General features: G+C 42.4%; 1 protein-coding gene and 1 pseudogene across 1 annotated transcript; one reads left to right on the top strand and one right to left on the bottom strand.

Moving 5' to 3' along the window:
• Window positions 1-6,565: 6,565 nt before the first annotated feature.
• LOC101042445 (hsc70-interacting protein-like) lies at window positions 6,566-17,049 on the bottom strand (annotated as a pseudogene).
• SDR39U1 (short chain dehydrogenase/reductase family 39U member 1) lies at window positions 16,677-19,730 on the top strand. Its single transcript, XM_003924252.3, has 6 exons — window positions 16,677-16,746; window positions 17,045-17,151; window positions 17,237-17,319; window positions 17,674-17,795; window positions 18,558-18,701; window positions 19,002-19,730. The coding sequence occupies exons 1-6, from the start codon at window positions 16,731-16,733 to the stop codon at window positions 19,409-19,411; spliced, it is 882 nt and encodes a 293-aa protein (XP_003924301.1). The 5' UTR covers window positions 16,677-16,730; the 3' UTR covers window positions 19,412-19,730.
• Window positions 19,731-19,941: the final 211 nt, after the last annotated feature.

Raw genomic sequence — 19,941 nt, 5'->3', positions numbered from 1 at the left:
CAAATTCCCCTGATTATCATGAAGAGATGAAGTTGTTGCCACACAACAAGGCAATTGTGGCCCAGGAAGCAGTACAAAACACTTTTTGATGCTTCTACTCAGTGATAACTATAACACACAATTGCAGCAATCCTACCTTAACAATGGCATGGGAACGTTACAGATAAAGTTCGTACCTTGTCAAATAAACAACCTAAACCAACAGAAATGCTTGCCAAGAAGTTGGGGTGGGGAATGCAGAAAAGGTGCTAAAGGAAGATCATGACTGTTAACAATGACCTCAGGACTGGCGGGGGGGTGGGGAGGTGGGAAGAGATAGCATGGGGAGAAATGACAGATACAGGTCAGGGGACGGAAGGCAGCAAACCACACTGCCATGTGTGTACCTATGCAACAATCTTGCATGTTCATCACATGTACCCCAAAACCTAAAATGCAATAAAAAAAGTGAAAAAAAAAGTATGAACTGTAGTTTGTCCATATAAAGATACTTTTTAAGATGTTATTAATATTTGTATGACATTTTCATTTTTTAATTTGTTATTGATATATGTGTACATATTTATGGAGTACATACATAGTGATGTTTTGATACATATACTGTATAGTGATCAGGTCAGGGTAATTAGCATATCCATCATCTAAAATATCACTTCTTCATGTTGGGACATTCAATATCCTCCTTCTAGTTATTTGAAACTATATAAATATATTGTTGTTAACTATAGTCATCCCATAGTGCTATAGAATCCTAGAACTTATTCTTCCTATCTAGCTCTAATTTTGTATCCTTTAACAAATGTCCTCCTATCCCCACCCGCTTCTATAGTATCTAGTATCTTCTTGTTCTACTTCTTACTTCCATGAGATCAACTTTTCTTTAGCTTCCGATATGAGTGAGAACATGTGGTGTTTAACTTTCTGTTCCTGGCTTATTTCACTTAACATAATGTCCTCTAATTCCATCCATGCCATTGCAAATGAAAGGATTTCATTCTCTGTCATGGCTGAATGTGGCTGGATGAATTTATTCCATTGTGTATATATACCACATTTTCTTTATCCATTCATCTGCTGTTGGACACCTAGGTTGATTATATCTTGGCTTGTTGTGAATAGTGCTGCAATAAACTTGGGGGTACATATGTTTCTTCAATATACTGATTTCCTTTCCTTTGTATAAATACCCAGTAGTGGGATTACTAGATCATGTGGTAGGTCTGTTTGTAGTTTCTTGAGGAACCTCCATACCATTCTCCATAGTGGCTGTACTAGTTCACATTCCCATCAACAGTATGTAACAGTTCCCTTTTCTCCACATCTTTGCCAGCATTTGCTGTTTTTTGTCTTTTTGATAATAGCCATTTTTCCACTCCTATGTGTAGTCTGGAATAAAAGCAAAACAAATAGCCATTCTAATTGGGGTGAGATAATACCTCATTGTGGTTTTGATTTGCCTTTCCCTGGTGATTAGTAATGTTGAGTATTTTTTAAATATTGTTGACCATTTGTTTGTCTTCTTTTAAGAAATGTCAGCCGGGCACGGTGGCTCAAGCCTGTAATCCCAGCACTTTGGGAGGCTGAGGCAGGTGGATCATGAGGTCAAGAGATCAAGACCATCCTGGTCAACATGGTGAAACCCCGTCTCTACTAAAAATACAAAAAAAAAAAAAAAAAAAAAAAAAAAAAAATTAGCTGGGCATGGTGGCACGTGCCTGTAATCCCAGCTACTCAGGAGGCTGAGGCAGGAGAATTGCTTGAACCCAGGAGGCGGAGGTTGCGGTGAGCCGAGATCGTGCCATTGCACTCCAGCCCAGGTAACAAGAGCGAAACTCCGTCACAAAAAAAAAAAAAAAAAAAAAAAAAAAAAAAAAAAAAAAAAAATGTCTGTTCAGATCATTTGCCCATGTTTTATTCATTTTGGGTGTTTTTGTTTTCTTGCTGTTGAGATTTTTAGTTCCATGTATATTCTGGATGTTAATCCTCTATCAGATGAATAGTTTACAAAAATTATCCCCCATATTGTAGTTTGTAGTTTGACTCTGTTGTCTTTTCCTTTTGTATAGTGTTTCCTTTGTTGTATGGAAGCTTTTTAGTTTGATATGATCCCACTTGTTTATTTAGCTTTTGTTACCTGTGCTTCTGAGGTCTTATTCACAAAATCTTTTCCCAGACCAATGTCCTGAAGTGTTTCCCCTACGTTTTCTACTAGTAGTTATGCAGTTTTGTGTCTTCTATTTAGATCTTTGATCCACTGTGAGTTGATTTTTGTATAGGGTGAGAGGCAGGAGTCTAGTTTCATTCTTCTGTGCATGGATATCAAGTTTTTCCAGCACCATTTATTGAAGAGGCTGTCCTTTCACTATGGGTGTTCTTGGTCCCTTTGTCATAAATTAGTTGGCTATAGTTATGTGGATTAATTTCTGGGTTCTCATTTCTGTTCCATCAGTCTACATGTCTGTTTTTTATGCCAGTACCATGCTATTTTGGTTGTTTCAACTTTGCAGTATATTTTGAAGTCTAGTAGTGTGATGCCTCCACCTTTGTGCTTTTTGTTCAGCATTACTTTTGCTATTTGAGATCTTTTGTGGTTCCATAAAAATTTTAGGATTTTTTTCTATTTCTGTGAAAAATATCACTGGTATTTTTAGAGGGATTGCATTGAATCTGTGTGATTAACATTTAAATCAGTAGACTTTAAGTAAAGTGAATTACTTACCCTCCATAATGTAGGTGGGCCATATCCAATTAGTTGAAGACCTGAAAAGCAAAGACTGAGGTTCCCCAAAGGAGAAAGGATTCTCCTCAAGACTGCAACATGGAAATGCTGCCTGAGTTTCCAGCCTGCTGCCCTGAGGAATCCAGACTCAAGACTGCAGCATCAACTCTTACCTGAATTTCCAGCCTGCTGGCTTGTCCGAAGATTTCAGACTTGCTAGCTTCTACAATACAAGCCAAGTTTTTAATCTCTCTCCTCTCTCTTCTCTCCTCTCTCTTCTCTCCTCTCTCTCTTCTCTCTCCTCTCCTCTCTCTTCTCTCCTCTCTCTCCTCCCTCTCCTCCCTCTCACCTCTCCCCCTCCCCTCTCCCCTCCCCCTCCCCTCTCCCCTCTCCCCTCCCCCCTCCCCTCTCCCCTCTCCCCTCTCCCCTCTCCCCTCTTCCCTCTCCCCTCTCCCCTCTCTCCCTCTCTCTCTCTCTCTCTCTCTCCTTCTCTCAATTACAAATAATATCTACCTACTGGGTCAGTTTATCTCAAGAACCCTGAGCAATACACTTCCCTTTATAAGACCTCTTATTATAAATTGAAATGGCTACCCCCTTGAACAATCAGTGACAAGATGAAATGAACTCAATGTAAGGTATTGTATCTGATTATTTCAAAAGGTGGAGAGTAACTGATCATGATGGTGTCCTGCCAACGTGTCATTAATGCTCACCAAAGTGAGTATCTACAGAAGCCTTCTTATGCCAATCATCCACAACTCTCCCCAAAAGCTTTCTCAGGCCACAGGAGTGTGCTCAGCCAGAGTACACAGCAGACAAGAAATGCCAGAGAGTTAATGTCCCTAAAGTCGTCTTAACCCATTATGGATGAGAATTGCTGGATAAATAACCCAGTTTTTTTATTTCATTCATGTCCCTTCTGGTGGAACAGTGCTGAGACATGTCCCACATCATCTTCCAAAAGTCCTGAGTGAGATAAAGCCCCAGGTGCCCCATATTTTAATTCCTTCTTTCCTTCCCTGTTTCACTTCTTCACTCACCCATCAGTGCTTCCAGGAATCACATCACAAATAAACTACTTGTTTAAAATAAATTGTTGTATCAGGATCTGTTTCACTTGCACCCCAGACATTTATATAAATGTTTTAAAGGCAAAAAAAAAGATAATTCCAGATATCAAGAGTTATTTTAAACTACTATAATCAGTAAAATACGGTGTGAATGCAAATAAAATCAACTAAAGCAATAGAACAGAATAGAGATCAGAAACGAACACCTTTATCCATAAACACTTGGTTTATGGCAAAGGAGGGACTGCAGAGAACTGGGAAGGATGGTCATTTCAATCAATATCGCTGGGTCAAGTGAATATCTAGGAGGAAAAATGAAATTTGACCCCTATCTCAGAGACACACAAAAATTAATTCCAAGTGATCTACATGGGAAAGGTAAAACAACAAAACTTTGAGATGATACAATAGAAAAATATCTATCACTTTGGAGTTTAGATAGATTTCTTCAAGGCACATAAAGAAAGCACTAACTTTAAAGCAACTTTCTCAACCTCACACTAATGACATTTCAAACTAGATACAATTTTGTTGTAGGGAGCTCAGCAGCATTGTAGGTTGTTCAGCAGCATCCCTGACCTCTACCCACGAAATGCCAACAGATTTCCTGCCATCACTCCCCAGTTATGACAACCAAAGTTCCTCCAGTACATTCTCTAATGTCCCCTGGGGGTATGGTTACCAGATTTAGGAGGAAGAAAACAGAATGCCAAGTTCAATTAGAATCTCAGATAAACGAGGAAAAAAACAGATAGATAGATAGATAGATAGATAGATAGATAGATACTCAGTATGTCTCAAATATTGCCTGAAAAATACTCACCCCATCATTAAGAATCATTGCCTTAAAGGAAAAACTATTTTAAATATGGGACCACAAGAAGGACTTTTGCTCATGAAAAGACACCTATCTTTAAGAGAGTGAAAAAGGTGTATCATAGAACTGGAGAAGATCCTACATCACATGTATCAACAAAGGGCTCACATGCAGAACTTACAAGTTGTGCCTATCAATCAATAAGAAAAATACCAGACAACTCAATGAAACACAGATAAGAGACTTGAACAGGAAGTTAACAAAAGTAAGATAACCAATTAACCTATAAATATATGAAAGGTACTAACCTCATTAGTAACTAGAAAAATAGAAATTAAAACCACAGAACAATAGCAACATGCACTCATTAGAATAGCTAAAATTAGAAAGAATAATATCAACTATTGACAAGGAGAGTAACAGGAACTATCCTACACTATTAGAGGAAGTGCCAGTTAACAGCTCCATCACTTGTTCACTTTCTCAATATCAGCTGAGAAACTGAAAATACACATATCATATGACATTAATTCTATGCCTAATAATACACCCCAACAAAATCTCTACACCATAAAGCATGAACAAGAATGTTCTTTACAACATGATATGTGAAAAAAAACAAAAGTCCTTCAACAGTAGGATGAATGAATACAATTATGGTACAGTCATACAATGGGATACTCCCCAGCAATAAAAATTAACTGCTAGTAGAATGACATTGATGAATTTCACAAGCATAATGTTAAGGAAACCAAAAGCCAAACTTAAAAGGAGACCTATTGTGTCAGAACACTTATATAAAGAACAGAAACAAACAAAACTAATCTTCGGTGCTAAAAGTCAAGATGGCAGTCACATTTGGTGAGGGTGGAGATGGTAAGAATTAGGAAGAGGCACATGGTTGTGGGTGGGAGAGCTCTGAAGTGTTGGTGATGTCTTATTTCCTGACTAGAGTGGTGGTTACAGGGATATGTTCACTTTGTGATTGCTCACTGAGTTATATTACTATAGCATCATGCCACAATTAAAAGTTTGGTTTGGCAAGGCATGGTAGTTCATGTCTATAGTTCTAGCACTTTGCCAGGCCAAAAAGATCACTTGAGACCAGGTGTTCGAGACCAGCCTGGGCAACATGGCGAAGCCCCATCTCTACTATATATATATATATATATATATATATATATATACAAAAATTAGCCAGGCATGCTGGCACACACCTGTAGTCCCAGGTACTCAGGAGGCTGAGGCAGAAGGGTCAATTGAGCCCAAGAGGTCAAGGCTGCAGTGAGCTGTGATCTCACCACCACCCTCCAGCCTAGGCGACAGAGATCCTATCTCAAAAAAAAAAAAAGTTTGGTATATTGGGGGGTTTTTTGGTTGCTGGTTTTCAATCCCTGTGAGAATTTTTGGTTTCCTAATTTATAATTAACACTTTTCAGTTACCTCATTTTTTTCCTCACCCAGTCAATTTTACCATATTTTAAGAGGCATATTTCTACCCGTAACAGCCTCTTTAATTATGCTATTAATCATCAAGGAAAAAAATGTTCAGTGCATGAAAATACTGTTCCAGAAATTGTTATTCTTGAACTTCCACTGTGTCTGTAATTTACAGGGCTCTTATGGGTTATTGCCTTTTCATATTCTTTCAATTTTTCATTAACTTATTTTCCTATTTTTTTTTTTTTTTTTTTTTTTTGAGATGGAGTTTAGCTCTTGTTAACCAGGCTGGAGTGCAATGGCGTGATCTCGGCTCACCGCAACCTCCGCCTCCTGGGTTCAAGCAATTCTCCTGCCTCAGCCTCCTGAGTAGCTGGGATTACAGGCACGTGCCACCATGCCCAGCTAATTTTTTGTATTTTTAATAGAGACGGGGTTTCACCATGTTGACCAGGATGGTCTCGATCGCTCGACCTTGTGATACACCCGCCTCGGCCTCCCAAAGTGCTGGGATTACAGGCTTGAGCCACCACGCCCAGCCTATTTTCCTATTTTATCTCAGTTATCTCCCTTCTCCCACAAGGATATTGAATTGAATTGGGCATAAATACTATTACTAAAAAAAATTATAGCTAACACCTGGCCTGGTTTATATCCCAGCCTATTTTCATATCCCCAAATCTTAAAAACATCACCTTTAATTTCCATCATAATAAGGCATTTTCCACCATTTGTTTCATCAAGTAGTACTGCTTGTATTCAATTAACAGCTTCTATAGTCTCATTTTTTACTCAGTGTTTTGGACAGGTCAGGTGATCTGCAATAAAGAGCGCCTCTACTTCCTGTTCACCAGGTGTGAAAAAGAAGAAGAAAAAAACATACAAATATATTAACAGAAAAAAAAGAGTGCCTCCACTTTTTTACACTGATGTTTCAGTGCTTTAGCCATTCAATCTTGAAAAATAAAAATATACTTTGTTTACCACCTCAGTCACTCACTCAGTGGTTCCCAAAAAAGGATGCCAAATGTGGTCTAGTAAGCCAAGAAATAGATAAGTTTAATTCATCTGGCAATCTGCCTTCTCAAGCAACCTTCAAGAGTATATTGTGTCATAAAAGCAGTGAATGTTTTATTATATATGAGTGTGATTTTTCAGATTCACATGAAAATATAATTTCCTTGCACATTTTATAAATTTTTGTTTTAAAATTACTTATGTCTTCCTCACACACAGAACCACTTTAACCTCATCTGCTTGTCTATATATCTTTCTTTTACTCTGGAATTATGTTCCAGTCATCTTCTTCCATTAAACCCCTGCTGATCAGATATGCCACTAAGGGTTTCAAATCTCTTGTTTAGTAATCCGTGACCCAGCAATGAAATAGGACCATTTCTCGCACTTGGCTGTGCATGGCTTTTCCTGCCTGTTATCTATTTGCTACACTGCTGACTGGTCTCTTGACAGTTGAATTTGTGTACCCTATTACTGTTGCTGCACTGCAAACTGCTCCATAATTTAGTGTCATAAAACAACCATAGTATTATTCTCACGGATTGCCTGGTTCAGGAATTTCAGAGTACAGCAGAGACACCAGGTCTATGCTCCATGAAATCCGGTGCTTCATGTGGGAATACTTGAAGGCTGGGGTAACTCAAAAGGGACTGGAGGCATCTAGAGGCATCTTCATTCACACATCTGGCAGTTGTTGCTGCCTGTTGGCAAGGACCTCAGCTTGGCTGTCAGCAGGAAAACCCATATGGCCTCTCTATGTAGTCTGTCTACATGGGCTAGTTTGGACTTTCTCATAACATGATGGGTGGTTCTAAAAGTGAACATCTCAAGAAAATAAGGTCAAAGTGTGTGGCATTTTTATGACCTAGTCTTGGAAGCTGTGTCACTTGAGGCAGTCATAAACACCCATCTGGACTCGAAGGGAAAGTACATGCACTCTACCTCTAGCTTCCAGAATAGCATGTGAAACTGAGATATTGTTGCAGTCATCTTTGAAGAATACAATCTGCCACATAAAGCTTCCACCAATCCCATCCATATGTTCTGCATCCTCTCACTTCTCCCAGATTTCCAAAATTCTGTCTCTTCTTATATTTCTAACACTCCAGCTAATAATTTCAGATGATGATGATGATGATGACTGACATCTATCAAATCTATGTGCTGAGGACTGATCTGAAATTTAAATGTATTAACTTAATCTTCATAGCAATTCTATGAGGCAGGTACTTGTTATCTTCAATTACTATAAGGAAACTAAGGTACAGAGAGGTTTAAAAACTTGCCCAAAGTCACACAGTTGTTAAAGAGAAGATCTGGAATTTGAATTCAGGGAATCTTTTTCGAGGATCTGCACTCTCAACCACCATTCTTTCATTTACTCAATAAATACTAATTGAGCATCTACAAAATGAAGGTACTCTCCAAAATTCGGGGTGAAGAGTGAACAAAGTAGATAAAACCCCTGCTCTTGTGGAGTTTGCATTCTAGTGAGAGGAGACAGGTGACAAACAAATAAACAAGTAAATATACAATGCTTCAGATGATAATAAGTAGTATGAAACATAAGACAGGATAAAGGCAAAAGGAAGTCTCAAAGGTGAGGAAGAAAGCTTATTTTAAATATTCTGGTCAACTAATAAGACATTTGATTAGAGATCTGAAGGAAGTGAGGTCTGGCAGAGCCATGTGGCTATTTGGAGGCATGGCATTTCAAGTAGGGGAATAGCAAAAAGGCCCTTGGGCAGAAGCAAGTTTGTCACACTATACTGAAAAGCCAGTGTGACTTGGGCAGGACAGGCAGGAGGTGAGGTCATATAGACAGATGAGGACCAAACCACTGGGGGTCTTGGGGATTCCCTGAGACCTTGTAAGATGTTTGGCTTTTACTCTGAAACCAGAATCCATTGGAAGACTTTGAGCAGAGGAGTGACATGGCTGATATTTATTGGGATCACTCCATCTACCAAGTGAAGAATAAACTGTAAGACAGCAAGAGTTAGAGTAGAAAAATCAGTAAGGAGCCCCTTATGATGATCCAGACAAAGATGGCATTAACTTGAACCAGGTAGTAACTGTGGTGGACATGGTAAGATACCTAATTATGGGGTTATTGCATGTATGGATTTCTTTTAGAGATAAATCCAACCATTCCTGCTCATGGATCACGGGGAGTTAATGATGTCTTCAAGTTTTTTATTTTGACCTGAGCAAATGGAAAAATTACACTGCCATTTGCTGAGACTGAGAGAACCACTGAAGAAACAAGTTTGGGGCCATGGAAATCAAGAGTACGGTTTGGGGTATGTTAAGTTTAGATGGCTATCAGTCATCCACATATAGACGTTGAGTAGGTAGTTTGATATTTAAGCCTAGAATTCAGGGAAAATATTCAGGTTGGAAACAGAAATTTGGATTCACTAGATACTATTTAAAAACCTGAAATTCATACTAAGGAGTGAGCCTACATGGAGAAGAGGCCCAAAGACAAAGATGGCAGTTTGCCAATGCTTAGAGATCAGGTGACACTCAAAGCCAGCCAAGGGGACTAAGCAGTGACTCATGAGGTAAGAGGAGGACAAAGCATGTCCTGGAAACCAGTGAAGAAAGTGTTTTCTGCTAAAACAAATGTTGCAGAGAGGCAGAGTATGTGGTGATCTGAGATCAATGAATTTAGCAACGTAGCAGTCACTGATGAGAGCTCTTTCAACAGAATGGAGGAGAGGCAATAAGCCACACTACCTCTGTAGATGGAATTTAGCTTCTCTTCGGCTATTTTATTTCCTCTCAAAGTTCTTCAATCTCAACAAAATGAACTCCCCATGCTGTGCAACAGCATTTTGTCTAGGAATCAATACTCCGGCCTTTGCCTGTATGTGGAGTGCTGTGAGCAGTCCATAAATGGTTCTGGTTGTAAGCTTCCCCACAATCCACACCAGGCATCCTGAACCTCTGAACTCTACCTTTAAACCACTAGTTACATCCTCAGCTTCAGTGCCCCAGGGATCCTGCCTAGATCTAAACTGGATACTGAGCCCAGGGCTGGCTCTTAATTATTTAGTTAAGTTTTGGGGACACCCTCTGAGTCCTCTCTCCTCCTCTGTTGTCATGGTCACCCCCTTCTCTTCTCCTGCCATCTTTCTTTCTTCTCCATAATCTCCTTCTCTAATGAAGTATTCAATGAGATCCCTCAGTGATATAGTGACCTTCTCTCTAAACTCAGCAAAACTCCCATGTTTGTTGTGGTCCAGCCTCCTATAGCTGGGTCTGGCCTATGTTGATTCATGGAAGAGAAGATGGACTAGCCTACATCTCCCTCCCTAGGATCCCCTCAGGTTGCCAACTGCTGAATGGTATAACAAAATGGGAGCTGAGTGGGCAGAATATACACGAGGGCAAAGATAGAGCCAGCTCTGGTGATCACTGCCTCAACCCCTCAGGACCACAGACAACAGACTTTATCCTGTGTCTTCTATGATACATACACACATGGACATGGACATGTGTCTGAGGATTTCAAAGCTGCCTGGTCTCCCCATTTACTACCATGAGTGTCTATTTAATAGGTCCTCATGACAACACCTTTGTTATATCAGAGTGCAGGGAGAAAAGCGGACCCAGTCCTCATCATCTCCGCTGTGGAGAGGGGTGTGAGAAGTAGCATCCTCCCAGCACAGAGCTATCCAGCACCTGGGAGGCCCTCTAATTGAGTGTCTGCCATGAGAAAGGAGCTGGAAGTACCTGGTCATGTCTCCCTGGGTCCCTTCCCCAGGGCCCAGCCTTCCACTATCCCCATCTCACGTGGGGCTGAGTACACTATAAGGAAAGGGCCACAGCCACACTGGAGATGGGGAAATACAATCCCCATAGATTAATTTCAGAGGGCCGTGCTGGGGCCAAGGGAAAACAGACCCAGGAGAATCCTTCTGATGGCCATTTTCTAGCACAGAGCCAGACAGTGGCAAGAGCCTACAGCCAGTAGCCCTTCCTCTGAGTGAGTAGGAAATAGAATTTCTGGGCTGGTGAAGCCTCTGGTGGTACCAAAAAAGCTGCTGATGCTAAGCAGTTCCCCTCAGGTCCAGCCTGGCCAAAGATTAACATCATTCTCTATCATCTATCTATCCATTGATCCATCCCCAGTACTGTCAGAGCACACAATAGGGTATTTCTCATTTACTGTCCTGGAAACTAAGAGAAGAGAGATCTCAAGGGCACTTGTTCTCCACAGCAGGTCCTAGCCAACAACAGAGGGTATGGAGCTGATGATGGAGGTTGGCCAGGTCTTTCAGCTCCTACAAAAGGCCCCACTGGGAACAGATGTCTGGTTAGGGGTCAGACTGGGGATGGAGGCATCTAAAAGTCTTAGTGGAAGGGAGAAAGGAGAAGACAAGGTGCAGCCCCTAGAAAAGACCTGGCATTTCCACAGAGACAGAGGCTCAGGAATGCTCTTCCTATGGCCCCAGACCCTGGGGTCAGAGCAGACTATCTTACAAAAAGGAAGGGAGGGTTCTAAGATCCTTTATCTAATGTGTCTCCAGAATTAGGATTTCGGTTGGTTGATTGGTTGGTTGGTTGATTGGTTCTACCATATATTAATAGAAACATGTAAAATGATGATGTGAATAGCAAGTAACATCTCAGAGCCTGAGAGAAGTCACAAAAATCTGTTCAAACAAAATGAACAAGGGAACATTCACACAGGTGGCATTGGCAAGGGGCAGAGGCATCTGTCACCAGCAAATCCTCCATCCTACTCTGCCTCAGCCCAAGCTGAAGGACAGCCAGGATCCCTCTCTGACTTTTTATCCTACCCGGGAAGGGCTGACCTGATGCCCCAGAGGTTGACTTAGCTCAGCTCCTTTTGTTGTTTCAGGAAGCAGCTGTGGGGAAAACAGTCCCATTTCAATGAACAAAGTCCTTGTGATTGCTGCAGACCCTTGTCTTCCTAAAGGGCAAACCAGCTACACTTGCCCCTACACCCAGATGTGCAGATGAAAATTTCTCATGTCTTATTGTCTAAGATTTGAATATTTTAACCTCCAAGGTGCCAGATAGACTCTAAGAGCTATAAAGTTTAACTAAAGTAGTTCAGTTGCTAAAGGAGAGGCTTTTACTTTTACCCACTTATGGTAATACTGGCAGTATCAGAATATAATTAGGTTAAATAAATCAAATAAGGAATCCAGAAAAAAATGTTATTGAGTTAAGCCAAGCACACATTGGCAATTCTGAGAAAGAACACATATTAACAAAAAGAACATGCAAGCTCAAATGCAAGTTTATCTGGCGAGTGTTTTTAAAGGATTTAAAAAGCATGCTCCATTGGTATAATAGCTTTTTCGCACTTACATAACAGATGCATTTCTGTCTGTTTGTGTACAGCAAAGGGTTAGAACCTGAAAAAAACTTATTTATGATTTCAGAAATGTGCTATTTTAGAAATGTACTCCACAGAATTTACTTCACTGCTCCTACCACTGATTCTTCAAATAAGCAAAGTACTGAAGGTCTTATCCCTTGAAAAATTTTTTAAACACTAGCACTTTAAGTTGAAACATTGATAGAAATGTAGCAATGTCAGGTACAGTGCCTATACTTAGCCTTATTTAAAATAAGAATTGAATGTACAACAGAAAATTTATCATTTTCTTTATCATGGGAGGGGAGGGAAAGAAAGCAAGCAGAGGTAGGGGTGTGGTTTCACTATTTAAGGAAGAGCTGAATACAAAGACAATGAGTCTTTCATAGTCTCAACAACTCCACAATGGATAACTGTGAATTATCTCATTTATAATTTACATTGGATCAAAAAAATTGGTTCCCCTCTGTGTATATCAATTTAATTCAAACCTTATTATCTTCGAAATACAAAGATGAATACTACAAGATAAACTCTATCTGCAATAGGTATTTTCTAAGTGGAAGACCAAACGCCAAAGGGAATCCCTCTTTCCAATGTCTTTTGATATGACAAGATTTTGCCATAATGCCTAAATAAGCATTCTCATGGCCAAGTAAGAAACTATAGTTGTTGTGGGCATTACCCTACAATTACCATACATATTCCATATTATATTAAACTCAGCATTAAATATGCTTGTATAATTATGCTGTTAATGATGATAGCAGTGATAATACTGGCAGAAAAAGCCTGTCTTTAGCCCAAGAAAAGGGAGAAAAACGTAGAAAGCAGACACAGAGCTGGGCATTTTTTGACTAGGAAAGAGAATTTTAAGCATAGAAATATAAAAGGAAAAGTATTCCCTTATTTCCCCTATGTGGAAATAATATGAAACATTTATTAGATATACTAGACAAGAACAGACCTAAGTACTCCAACTGTACTGCAGCATTACAAAATAATCATCCCTTCACCACAGTATAACGTTTAAGGGCAACCTGCCCAAGGATGCATGTTATATAAAACACAGCAAGATTGCTCCTGCCCTGCCAAATGCTTCCAGTCCCTACCCAGGTCCTACTGAAATACTGGTGGTCCCAATTAGTTTTACTGAAATAAATCTTTAAAGAAAAAGATAAAGCATTTAAAAAGACAAGTCAAAATGCTTCAGGAACCACATATCCAACACAAACTTTATCCTCAAATTAGTTATGTTTGCTTCACACTAATAAACTTTCATTTCACTCGAATTAGAGCAAAAATCTTCTATACATTAAGTATCTTCCCTGCACAATAATTCAAAGAAAAAAAAATCAAAAATGATTAGTAAAGAAAAATGTAATAATTAACAAATTTTGTTTAAATTTTTTTTTTTTTTTTTTTTTTTTTTTTTTTTGAGACGGAATTTCGCTGTTGTCACCCAGGCTGGAGTGCAATGGCGCGATCTCAGCTCACCGCAACCTCCGCCTCCTGGATTCAGGCAATTCTCCTGCCTCAGCCTCCTGAGTAGCTGGGACTACAGGAACACGCCACCATGCCCAGCTAATTTTTTGTATTTTTAGTAGAGACAGGGTTTCACCACGTTGACCAGGATGCTCTCGATCTGCTGACCTCGTGATTCACCCGCCTCAGCCTCCCAAAGTGCTGGGATTACAGGCTTGAGCCACTGCGCCCGGCCTGTTTAAATATTTTTAAGGTTAAAACCTGTTTAAAGTTTGTAATTCCTAGTAGGAAAACATTATCTGAATGAATACCCTAATGGCAAACCACTGTAAAATGCTTCAGCTGCCTTTAGGGGAGTGGAATAGGGATTATCTTCAAAGTACCCCAGCTCTCTTGATGAGAAGGTCAGAGGTACACTGCTTTTATTATTGTGACATCCACAAGGTGATCTAGGTTTCTTTTCCTTCAGCAAAGGCTTTATTTATCAGAAGGGCATTACACTTGACCTCCAAATTTGGCTGACAATTTGCTGATAAGACTCATAACCTTTGGGTTGCTCTGTATTTTGACATATTTGCTGGGTTCTGAGGCACATCCTAGAAGGCCACCATAACTTCTGGATCCTGCATGGCTGCAAGAACCTCTGGATCACTAAGAATTTCACTGAGTCCAGGCATTCCGGCCACTGCAGGCATGCCCTCTCCCATTCCAGGCATTCCTCAGGGAAAACTACCAGGTATTCCCCCAGGAAAGCCACCTAGAAAACAGCCATACTGAGCTCCTGACTGTCATCTGGTTTCTTCCTCCCTCTGGGCTTGCTCGTACTCATCTCAAGCCTTCTTAACTTTCTGTTCTTTCTTTGATCTCTCACTCTTCACGTTTTTGCTCATACTTTCTCTGATGTTATGCAATTTTCTGTGCCCTAGGTTGAACTTCTTTCAGCATTGCACTCACATCTTCATCATAATCCAATTTACAGGCAAGGGCAAGATCATGGGCTGCTTCCTCCCAGTGGCCTAGAAGTCTGTGTGCAAGATCATGGGCTACTTCCTCCCAGTGGCCTAGAAGTCTGTGTGCTTTTCCACTTATAAGGCTGAGCTGAATCAGGATTTATTTCAATGACTCTGTTGCAGTCTCAAATGGCAGCATTTGGCTTCCGTAATTTGACGAAGACACTGGCCCTCTTGGCATACAAAATGGCCAAGCGAGGATTCAACCTGATGGCATCTGTGAGTAAGTCAATGGCTTTCTGCAATTCATCATCTTTAGGGCTTCAATAACAGCCACTTTCTTATCATTTGCCTGTTCCATCATCTCCTCTGTTATCTCTGCATTTTCATCTCCCATTTCTCGAGGGGCATCAGTGTCTGATTCAATCACACCTTCATTATCAGTTTCTAGGTCACTTTCCTCACTTGATGGTTCATCTGCCTTTAAATCTTCCTTCACCTTCTTACCTTCTTACTATCAGGTTTTTCTTCCTTGGTATTTTCTTCTGATTTAGCTTTCTGAGTAGCAGGTGGCATTTTAGCCCCCATACTCTCCACCCACTTCCTCAGGAAGCGCATTTTCTCAGTGTGCAGAACGCTTGGATCCTACTTACACATCTTCACAAAGGCACGAAGCTCGTTCACTTTGCAAGGATCCATGGTCCGGAAGCGGTTAGCTAAGCTGAGGGTTTGCCACCTGCTTCCAGGCCCAGGCGCTAGCTCCGCGTGACAGCACAGAAGGGGGCAGCTGCCACGAGGCAGTTCCATGAACTTTTCAAAGACCCCTCTTAGATAAATCTGGGAGAGATTCAGTATTTAAAATCAACAGGGTTTCAGACATCCAAAACTAGGTGTGTAATAAGAAGTTTTTATAGGGATTAGGGGCTCAGAGATTTGAATTGCATATGTCTTCTGTAAAAGACTGGTAACTGAATTCAAGGCATAGATGCCTGGGGAAAAGTGCAGAGTGGGAAGAGAAGGTCCTAGGACCCAGCTCTGAGGAATACCAATGTTTTGAGAACTTAACAGAGGTAAAGCGAGCATCAGAGACTGAAAAAAGCTAAGAGAAAGACCCAAAAGAGAACGTCTTTCACTGAGGCCAAACTTTTTCAGAGGAAGAAATCAGCAGATGCCCAATGATACTGAGAGGTCAAGAAAACTAGCTGAAAACTAGGCATTAGATTTGGTGACACATAGGAAACTTTTGTTCTTGGAGAGTGAGGAAATGAATGATAAAGGCACAAACCCTATGGGAGTGAAATAAGAAGTAGAAAATGGAAAGCACACGTTTGGGAAGTTTGGCTATGAAGTCAAAAAAAAAAAAAAAAGACAATAGTAGCTGGAGGAAAAAAGGTCTGGAGAAGGATTATTTTAATATGAGGAGAACTTTGGAATGTTTAAATGCTGTTAGGAGCCAGTGGGAAGAGGGAGAAGAAAAAACCGGCAGAGCGGAAAGAAATCCAGATTGCCGGTGGAAGGGTTCTCTTGCATTACTGACCCGACAACTTAATAGATACCCAGAATCCTGCAGTCTGGGTAGCTTTGGGTTTTAGGTGAAGGGTTTTATTGGTTTAGGTTTGCTTTGGTTGGTTTTTTACACCAAAGTCTTTCCTCCTCTGCCCTTTCCGGGTCCATTAATCCCTCCCACCGCGCGTCTCCCCACGCCTCACTTGCCAGACGAGTTTTTCCGGGTTACCGAGAAGGGCCAAGCACAAGATGAAGACCTCGGTAGGAACGCGCTTCCTACCGAGGCATGCGCAGAGAGGTCGCAGTCGCGTCCCAAGTGACGTAAACGCTAAACATTGCGCAGGCGCGTTAGGTCCCAGTAGCTATGCGTGTGCTTGTGGGTGAGAGAAGGCAGAAAGGGAGAGTGAGGGGCGGGCTTAGTCCGAGATTGAGGGTTGGGAAGCCGCTTCCAGGAGGGCACTGTCTCGTGCACAGGCAACCTTGCCTTGGCCTCCTAGCCAGAAAAGCCAGATCTCCCTAATCCCTGTGACCTGTCACCTCTGCAACGCGGGGAGGAGGAGAGGTGGGAAGAAGTCTAGTGTCAGATGGGATGGCGCCGGAATACGGGGTCACAGCGGGGACGGAAGGCGCCCCCACCTGACTCCCCGGGAATATAAACAATTTGTATTTTCCGATCAGGTGGCGGGACAGGCTTCATTGGGACAGCCCTAACCAAGCTGCTGAATGCCAGGGGCCACGAAGTGACGTTCGTCTCCCGACAGCCCGGACCCGGCCGGATCACGTGGGTACGCCCATCCTCTAGACACGGGTGGCAAGGCAGAGTTGGGCGGCGTAAGGCCGGGCAGGGGAACTGTGTGCTTTCTCCGACAGGACGAGCTCGCTACTTCCGGGCTGCCGAGCTGCGATGCCGCCGTCAACCTGGCCGGAGAGAACATCCTCAACCCTCTCCGAAGGTCAGCGGCCCCTAAAGCTGATACCCACTGAAGCATAGGGAGGAGAGTGTCCGACTGATGAGAACCTCCATGGGTAATGCAACTGCCAGATTCTGAACTAAACCTATATCCCAGACTACTCATTCTGCTCTACTCCTCCAGTCAGTCAGACAGTTGGCTTGAGTCCTCACATATAACTCAGGATGCCCAGGAAATGTATGCCCTTTCTCTCTACAGGAGACTCCGACTATTTCTCTTAAGCCAAAATTCAGGGTTTTACTAGAAATGGGTATAAAACAGCTCCCAGGAAAAGACAGAGAGAGGGATATGTGCACCTAGGTATTTAGTGGCTTATTTCCCATGTTTCTTCTGCAGATGGAATGAAACCTTCCAAAAAGAGGTTCTCAGCAGCCGCCTGGAGACCACCCAACTGCTGGCTAAAGCCATCACCAAAGCCCCACAACCTCCCAAGGTGTGGGTCTTAGTCACAGGTGTAGGTATGCCCCCAAGTCACCAACCCCTTATATTAGCCAGGGGGAGGGGGTAACTCAGACCTCTGTAGCTATGCACACAGCTGAGCACTGGTCTTTTCCAGGCAAAATGACTTCCTAGGCCCTTAATCCATGCATGTTTCTCCTAACCTTTGTGTACTTTCACTAAGAAATTTAGACCCTGAAAAAGAGTGGGGAGTGGCATCACTCTTAGTGCCAGGGAAAAGTCCACCTATTCCCAATCCCTTACTTCTCACACCACAGTTCTTTAGGAACAGAGTTCCTGGTTGCTATTAAGTCACCTTTGGGACCAAGTAATTGCAATGAATTATAATGCACACACCAGCCACTATTTGTAGTGTTTTATGCTTATTATCATTTATTCCTTGTAACAACCCTATGAGGTAGGTACTATTATTCCCATTTTAAAGGTGTGAAAATTCTATACAGAGAGGTTAAGTAATTTGCATGAAGTCAGAGTTAATAAATGAGGGAGCTGATTAAACTCAGGCAGCCTGGTACCCAAGTTCCTGTTCTTAACCACTACACTCTAGCAGCCTCTAAGTTTAGCCCTGCAACCAAAGAGTTCCTCCAGGGAAGGAACAGTTCCAGTCATGGAGAAACTCAAGGGGAAAATATCCAAATAGCTCTGTCTTCAAATGGGGAGATCCCAAGGGCCAAAGAAGGTGAGGCCAAGGGGAGCCTCCACTGCAGAGAGCCAGGCAGGACCAAGGACACCCAGGGCAAATGAGCATGTTCAACCTGCAGCTTACTACCAGCCCAGTCTGACTGCAGAGTATGATGAAGACAGCCCAGGAGGGGACTTTGACTTTTTCTCCAACCTTGTAACCAAATGGGAAGCTGCAGCCAGGCTTCCTGGAGATTCTACACGCCAAGTGGTGGTACGCTCAGGTGAGAACCAGGGGCCTGGGTATGTATCCGACAGGGTTGTAATGTCTTCTCTGGGCTGGGGAAGTGATGGGATCAGAAGAGCTGAAATTACGATTACAGAGTGAAAGGATGCAAACACCACTTCTAGCCAACCTGCAGAGGAGAAGGTGTAAAGTATTAATGAGAGCCATACTGCTCACCTCTGTTACAGAGCCAAGACAGCATGGGGAGAGTGAGGAAGGGGAAACAGAAACCAGGAGGAGCAGTGGGGCTGCTTCAAGGCTGAGGCCCCCCCTGTACCTTCCCTCTTGCCTGCTCTAGGGGTTGTGCTGGGCCGTGGGGGTGGTGCCATCGGCCACATGCTGCTGCCCTTTCGCCTGGGCCTCGGGGGCCCCATCGGCTCAGGCCAACAGTTCTTCCCCTGGATACACATCAAGGACCTGGCAGGAATCCTGACCCATGCTCTTGAAGCAAACCACGTGCACGGGGTCCTGAATGGAGTGGCTCCATCCTCCGCCACTAATGCTGAGTTTGCCCAGACCTTGGGTGCTGCCCTGGGCCGCCCAGCCTTTATCCCTCTCCCCAGCACTGTGGTGCAAGCTGTCTTTGGGCGAGAGCGTGCCATCATGCTGCTGGAGGGCCAGAAGGTGACCCCACGGCGAACACTGGCCACTGGCTACCAGTATTCCTTCCCAGAGCTAGGGGCTGCCTTGAAGGAAGTCATAGCCTAAGTATGTCATGGCAATGGCCTGAGGCCTGTCCCTCACAGGCTTCCAGGTTAAACACTGTGAACAGGCTCAGCTCCTCTGGAGAGCTGAAGCCAACTGGTTCTTAGATTCCTTCCCCAGTCCTTTTCCTTCCCATTGTTCTGTTGCTCCACTTTATTGTCTCAAGACTGTAATCTCATCAGGTTGGTACCTTAGTCTTTTCGACTCATTGTAATATTTCCCAGTTTGGTTTCTCTGTATGTCCTGCTGCTGCCCCACTTCTCCTTTATGCTGTGCAGAGAATGCTCTGCAGTTTAGGCAATAAATTATCTCACTAACCTTGGCTCATCTCTTTGGCCTAGATTCTCTTGGGATTTATTTCAAGGAATGTCACCCTAGATGATTGTTTTCCCCATACGGGGTTTTGGAAGTTATAATGGGCAGTCTGTCTCCTCAGCCTCTCCCTTCTTGGTCCTTCAGCTGCCAAAAGAACTGGTCACAAGTTTGAGACATCAGGTTATGATAAAGGTAGAGACCAGAAGAGAAAATGGTGA

Source organism: Saimiri boliviensis, chromosome 2, assembly GCF_048565385.1.
Source record: "Saimiri boliviensis isolate mSaiBol1 chromosome 2, mSaiBol1.pri, whole genome shotgun sequence".
NCBI lineage: Eukaryota > Metazoa > Chordata > Mammalia > Primates > Cebidae > Saimiri > Saimiri boliviensis.
This window is presented reverse-complemented; position numbering and strand designations above follow the sequence as displayed.

What these genes read in the sequence shown, in the direction of transcription:
- SDR39U1 (XM_003924252.3), top strand. An exon ending in GACCCGGCCGGATCACGTGG is followed by an intron (nt 17,152 to 17,236) that starts GTACGCCCATCC and finishes TTTCTCCGACAG; the next exon opens with GACGAGCTCGCTACTTCCGG. An exon ending in GGTCTTAGTCACAGGTGTAG is followed by an intron (nt 17,796 to 18,557) that starts GTATGCCCCCAA and finishes TTCAACCTGCAG; the next exon opens with CTTACTACCAGCCCAGTCTG.